At 38.2% G+C, this 7,395-nt stretch overlaps 1 protein-coding gene across 1 annotated transcript; it reads right to left on the bottom strand.

Annotated features, from left to right (window-relative positions):
• Window positions 1-6,249: 6,249 nt before the first annotated feature.
• Window positions 6,250-7,039, bottom strand: LOC126630647 (uncharacterized). Its single transcript, XM_050300829.1, has one exon. It carries the CDS (start codon window positions 6,778-6,780, stop codon window positions 6,289-6,291), a length of 492 nt encoding a protein of 163 aa, XP_050156786.1. The 5' UTR covers window positions 6,781-7,039; the 3' UTR covers window positions 6,250-6,288.
• Window positions 7,040-7,395: the final 356 nt, after the last annotated feature.

Here is a 7,395-nt window from a genome sequence, read left to right as displayed (position 1 = left end):
AAAACAAACGCATCAAACATGCAAAACTCACCTGGAAACACCGGATTAGATGGGTCTCAACCAAGTTTGAAGTGATGGTAGGGTTTAATGGGTTTATTGATAAATTTGAGTTTTATTATTAGTTTCATTTTGTACTTAATAATAATTATGCAATAGGGTAAAATAGACAATTAACAATTTAAATTTAAGTTGGGTGTAGAAAGAGTTTAAATGGGTTCAAATAAAATTTCCCTTTATCTATTATCTTATGGGAATTGTTATTAGCATTCCAAAAATCTTATTTTACACTCCTCACAAGTGTATTTTTCTTGTTTGGAGTGTCAAATAAGATTTTTGAAGTGCTAATAACAATTCCCTATCTTATTTGCTTATTTATTTATTCATAAATATTTATATATAAAAATAGGTCTACGTGTATATTGTTTTGGAAATTAAAATTTATTAACTAGCCCATAAATGAAGTTATTTAGGACATGGGCAATTTAGTAATTAAACTAGTTTTAATACCAACTTAGGGGTGTTTGGTAAACAGCTTGTATTGAGTCAACATCATTCATATTCCGATTCCAGATAGTTTAGTAAATAGTTTTTATAAGAATTTGATTATGATTACTCCTCAATTTAATTCTCTCTATTCTGATTACAAATTAGTAAACGTGTCATTAATGTATTCATTTGGCTTTTAGATTGGACACAAATTTTGGCCATAAGCAAAGTCAAATATGACTTTTAAATCTAAATTTTCAGTGCACTGGAGAAGGAATTGAGTCAAATATGACTTTTGACTCTAATTTTTTTTACCAAAAGTCATGACTTTACGTCTTGACTTGGAACTTTCATGGGTCTGTTTGATATATGATGTTAAGAGGAATGCTTGTCTCCTTAAGACTAAGGAATTATTTTTCATGATACTTTGTGGCAAATTTATAAAATTTCATGCTTATGATCAGAATCATTTGACACACCCCCAACCCTGATAACACAAGCTACAAGGTCACGATCGAATGCTCATCAACACATGCTGACACACGAGTTCATGCAGAAATATTCTGACATGAACATGACTGGGTGTAACAAAGATATACGCTATAGTACTACAATCACGTGAAGACTGGCGCTATGCGCAGCACATACAAGTTGGAGTTGCCTATTGCAACCTGTACGACAGGATTGGCACCTACAATGGATCCAAAGTGAGTGTACAGTGCGATGTGCCCATACGCATGAAAGTCTGACCCTGGCCCGGGCGAGTACTAACACCGGTGCAGCAAACGATGAGTAGAAAATATAAATATAGTTATGCCATAGTGATTCGATAATTCTAGTCAACATAATAGTATTCATGGCTGTGATTCTAATTGAGGCATCCCGTAGGATTTAAAATGATCTCCTAATTCTCATCCTTAAGTCATTTCTTATAAATGGTAATTTAGCTATGACATTCATATAGAAAATTCGTTATTAGATGTATATATGGAAACTAAATATATATTTATATATATCTGTATATGTATATATCAAGGAAAAGACCCACTCACAAATCATGTCGTCGAGTTGAACCCGCCTAGTAGCATCGAGAGTCCATGCGATGCGTTTTGCCTAGAAACGAAACTATTTAAGTAAATACGTAACGTACTAACGTATAAACGCGTTTTCATACAAAGTGTGGCTAATAAAGAAACTAATTTAAAACGGTCGAATTTCAAAAAACGGAGGGCAGATTCGGGTCTGACACGTCAAGAAACCTAAGGAGGGACCTCGGGTTTCTCCACATGCCGCCGCATGCGTACCCACTAGCAGCCATGTGCCGCATGCCCACGTGCCCCCATGCTCCTGCGAATACCATCGTACTCACCTTCCTCGCAAAGGCCTGCGTTTTGCAGGTTTTTGGTTCACCTTCCCGAGCTCCCATCGAGCTCGATTCTCCACCAAAATCAATAATTCAAGAGCCATTTTGAAGTTAGAAAAGTACAAAGCAAAACCATACCAAGGTGAGGCCGACTTAAGGTCGGTGTTGGTTGGAAAAATGGCCTAAAAGTGGTCGGATGACCACGGTTCCTAGTTTTCTAGAAATTTGGAAAACTTCCTCCCTCACCATTTTTGTCATGAAACTAGTCCAAACCTCACTCGTTAAGCCTAAAAGTCATTTTAAACCATGAGAGGAGATCACACAAAGCATATTCGACACTCACCTTCACAGAAAGTGGTGAGATCCATCTCGGACAATCTCCATAATGTTAAAGCCCCAATATCCGAGAGCCATTCCCGTTGGGATGTCTGGAATTAAACCTAGGGCTAGGTTTTAGATGATATGACATCTTGGGAACGTTGGTTCGATGGTCATTTGCCATGGAAGACGGTGATGGTGATGACCCTAGCCTCACGGTTGTCCCGTGTTTGTGGAGATGAGAAAGATGGTAGGGAGATTGAGGGAAAGAGATGCATAACAAGAGAGAGATAGAGGTATATGGTATAGTGGTTCAGGTGTAGTTTGCCAAAGAGGTGGTGAGGTGGTGGTTGTGCTGCTCAACTCCACCTTTTTTTTTTTTTTACAGAGAGAATAGAGAGGTGAGAGATGAGAGGGAAAAGATAAAGGGAAGAGATAGAGAGTTTCGAGTGACTTGGAAGGCAAAGGATTGGGGGGGAAAAAGAGTGGGAAGTCCCACGTGGGTGGGTCCTACTGGACAAAAATTCAAGGGAAAATATTAGAATAATAAAGAGCCAAATATTTAGGATGATGAAATTATTAAAATGCTCTTCGACTTCGTAACTCCTTAAAATTTTCATCGCAACTCCGAATTCATTCCCACTTGCACCTACGCATCAATAGTAGCTTGTAACGAAAGGATGGTCAACGAAAGTCAACAACCTCACCTCTAAGGGCATTTTCGTCAAATCACTATTTTAAAATTTATAAAATCGTGAAATTAGGGACAGGTTGTCACAATCTACCCACCTTAAAAAAATTTCGTCCCTGAAATTTGAAATCACTTGTTATACATAAAATATTCCAAAAGATAGGAAGAAAATCTATATAAGGAAGAAATCAAGTTAGAGCGGTTGCATAAAAGAGAATGTCATTCCGTTGCGATCGGAGTGTAGTGATTCCTTTTTCATGCCTCTAAACTCATACTTTCCTTCTCCTTCAGTACAATACTATAATATAATACTTCTTATAAAACAATAAGTTGAAAGTATTTATGTGTATAAAAATCCTCCCGTCAAAATACATACATACATACATACATATATAATAACGTAAAGTTAAAAAAGTTGTACTAAAATTAAAACTGAATATAAAATATTTTTCACCTTCGCACTCGTTGCGTCATGTACTCCGAAGGTAAGTGTGTTGTATCCTTGGGTCAAGCCCAAACAATAAATAAACATACTAAGGTAAAAGGACCTACTTGTCCACTTGCTTAATGGACACAACGACTAAGCTATCAATATTATGGTCTGCAGCCCGCGATATCTACAATTCACTATTTTCAATAAGCAAGCAACAAATTCCCGAGGGTGCAATATTACCATCATGCCCCCCATTGGGAAATACACATACATCGTCTGATCAAAACCTCGATTGTGCTAACGCACTACCTTCTCGGGCTACATCATAGTTTGTTTGTGGTACTTGATCACAATTTTGTACCCATAGCCTTTAAAGAGACTTTCCAAGGCTTGGAAGTGAACCACGTGTCACGGCAAGATGCAGTAGTGACACACATACCATATATTCAAACAATGCAGTTCACAATAACATAATGAGTAGATTCATATTGAATTTCTCTCGAATTTAGCGAAAAATTATGTTGAGAAGGCTAACATAACATTCGAGAATTTGAGGGTCAAAACAAGTCCATCAAATCTAGGATACAAGGTAATTGGAAAGAATGCATGACATCTCGCTATAACGGTAGCTTCTGAAATATTCAATCACTAACGGTAACAATTCATTCAGTAGAGTATTTGTTGGGTGATTGAGGAATTAATGGTCACAATTAAAATTTAAATATTGTAGCAATTCTCCTAAACGGTTTGCCTGCTTCGAAATTAATACGAAGTGCAGTAGGGTAGACATGTACTCAAGGTTGACTGGAATGCCTTCCAGCATAAGAAGTGAATATGGAATAGCAATCAGAGTAGATACTGATTGAAACATCAAAAAATTAGATTATTTCAAGAATGAGGAATTTTTACCAAATGGTCTAAACGTAGTTCCTCTGGACCAACGGAAGGTGAGTTGACTTGTCAAGTCGATCAGTAATCATCAAAACATCATCATAATCTCCACATGTATAAGATATTTTGTACCGGGAGTTTACGGTGATATTTTCCTATCTCTATTTGGATACAATAAGTGATTATAACCACTCAAACGATTTCTTGATAATTCAGAAATAATGTCAAATCGATGCTTGTGAACTCCAGCTGGAATGGGATAGGGAAGGCTGAAAATGTTCAAGGGTAAATATATTTTTTGCAGTGGTAAACAGTAACTACGTTTGCACAATCAAGATGATACACGATAATGCAATCGTAGGCATTGATTTGGTTCTTCCATCATCGCTGTCAAAAATTTAGTTCCCTTCAAATGAAGATGTATTTGAGAGGTCTAAGGTTGATAAAGATTTTGGACATGCTTCTCCACAGAGAAGTGTCATCCAGTTTTCAAATGAAGGTAACAACTGTTGACTCTAGGTCATGAATAAGACAGTTCATTTCGAACGGTTCTAACCGTTGGAAAATATAATCAATTCTTCATCATGCTGCCTCAGTATAGTCCAAACATCCAAAGAACACGTCATCATGGATTTCCAAAATGACCAATGTCATCGAAAGTTGTAAAACAAAGGCAAGGTGAGATAGCAGTTCGGTCGTCAAAAACTTTATTCATAATTAACATCACAACTAAACTAACTTTCCTCGGTTGATATGTGAAGAAAACACTATAGCCGAAAGATACCTAACAAATTGTTGATAAAATCGAAAAGACCAAGAATATCTCGCATTTCACAACACTTTGTGAGAATTCCAACTTTCTTTCGCTACAACCTTTTTGGCAAAAGAAAAGAATATTATCCACTGAGAGCACGTCTCCCAAGAAATGTACCTGCTCTAAACAAGTTTAACATTTGAAGAATTTGGTATAAAGTTGACTATTGGTGTTTAGAAAATTTTCTCTCGTTGCTAGGGTAAGTGAGAAGGCCATCGGTAAGACCACTACAAATTCGTCAAGCTACAGGAGAAAACTCAGGTTACAAAGGTTGGTTGGCTAAACCAACAATTCAAAGTATGGGTATTAACGGTTTTAATCATTGCTCGATTGAGTTGTTAAAATCTAGGTACAATCCTAAGGTTTAGCTTTTTGTCTTCGTAGATAGGTTTGAGATTCCCTAGATAAAGTGCTTGGTTGTTTAAATTCCTAGTAGATAAGCTTTAGTAACTAGATTCTCTCAATAATGTAGGACTTGTTCTAAAAGATGCAAGGAGAATTGGTGTAGTACGAGAAAGTGGATTAATAGTGTACTTCACTTCACCATTTGGTGATATCTCAGGTAAAACTTTGGGAAACAACGTCAGAGATATACGTCCTCGGAAAGTACAATACTACTTCCTTTCACTACACCACATGCTAATAGGGCTTCACAGCTTTCTCGATACTCAATTCGCTCTTACAGGGGGAAACTAATTGGTGCTTCAAACTAATATTTGCTAGTGGAAGTGATCGGAAAGGTGACTAGTCAAATGTGTTTTGGTTACCTAAGTGGAAAATATGGTTAGAACAACTACAAGTATACTGTTCCCAACAAGACTTGCTCCTAAGTTTCAATGATTTAGTATCTTCGGCTCAAGTAGTCACTGTTAATCAATCCATCAGTAGCGTCACTAATTAACGCATTTATGATATTTTGATATTGTTTGCTACCCTGAAACTATGAACCGGCATTCTGGCATAAGGGTATCACTCCCAGATAGTAGTACATATGTCCGTTATCAGAAATCATACCGCCTAAATACTAGTTGACAGTTCTAAGATATCGGATAATATCGTCAATTAGTAGTGCTACTGTAGGCTGATTACATGTTAGGGCTCGCTCGGGTGAATGGTTTCGGATGATTGGTAAGGAACTGGTCCTGTGAGGTGGTTTCAGTAATACTAGGGAAAATACTCACTACTTCGAGGATTACTACTGACCGTAGGTATAGTAACATGTACACTTGTGCCTATGCTTGTCAATATGACGAGTACATCAACAACAACAACAACAACAAAGCCTTTTCCCACTAAGTGGGGTCGGCTATATGAATCCTAGAACGCCATTGCGCTCGGTTTTGTGTCATGTCCTCCGTTAGATCCAAGTACTCTAAGTCTTTTCTTAGGGTCTCTTCCAAAGTTTTCCTAGGTCTTCCTCTACCCCTTCGGCCCCGAACCTCTGTTCCGTAGTCACATCTTCGAACCGGAGCGTCAGTAGGCCTTCTTTGCACATGTCCAAACCACCGTAACCGATTTTCTCTCATCTTTCCTTCAACTTCGGCTACTCCTACTTTACCTCGGATATCCTCATTCACAATCTTATCCTTTCTCGTGTGCCCACACATCCCACGAAGCATCCTTATCTCCGCTACACCCATTTTGTGTACGTGTTGATGCTTCACCGCCCAACATTCTGTGCCGTACAACTTCGCTGGCCTTATTGCCGTCCTATAAAATTTTCCCTTGAGCTTCAGTGACCTACGACGGCCACACAACACGCCGGATGCACTCTTACACTTCATCCATCCAGCTTGTATTCTATGGTTGAGATCTCCATCTAATTCTCCGTTCTCTTGCAAGATAGATCCTAGGTAGCGAAAACGGTCGCTTTTTGTGATCTTCGCTAGATTGCTCCGGTCATTAGTGTGGATAAGTATATAAATGGATAGAGATAGGAAAGCAAACACCAGATGTACGTGGTTCACCCATATTGGCTACGTCCACGAAATAGAGGAGTTCTCATTAATTGTGAAGGTTTTACACAAGTACATAGGTTCAAGCTCTCTTTTAGTGAGTACAAGTGAATGATTTAATACAAATGATATTAGGAAATATTGTGGGAAAATGATCTCATAATCACGAAACTTCTAAGTTCCGGAGTGTGGTATCGTCTTGACTTGCCTTATCTGTCTCGTAGGTAGATGTGGCATCTTCTCTGGAAGTACTCTTCCTCCATCCAGGGGTGGTATCTTTAACTGGTGGAGATGCATAAGGTAATGTATCAATTTCACTTGAAGCTTACTTGTAGTTTCAGGCTTGGTCAAGCGCGATACCAACCATGTAGTAGGAGTCCTCCAAGTCGCCGAGCTAGGGGATCTGCTGAAAGAGGTGACAGACAAGGTAAGCAATCAGAGCTC

This window comes from Malus sylvestris, chromosome 1 (genome assembly GCF_916048215.2).
Source record: "Malus sylvestris chromosome 1, drMalSylv7.2, whole genome shotgun sequence".
NCBI classification, from domain to species: domain Eukaryota; kingdom Viridiplantae; phylum Streptophyta; class Magnoliopsida; order Rosales; family Rosaceae; genus Malus; species Malus sylvestris.
This window is presented reverse-complemented; position numbering and strand designations above follow the sequence as displayed.

Excerpts from the sequence above, each read along its gene's own strand:
- LOC126630647 (XM_050300829.1), bottom strand. The coding sequence starts at position 6,780 with ATGAAGTGTAAGAGTGCATCCGGCGTGTTGTGTGGCCGTCGTAGGTCA.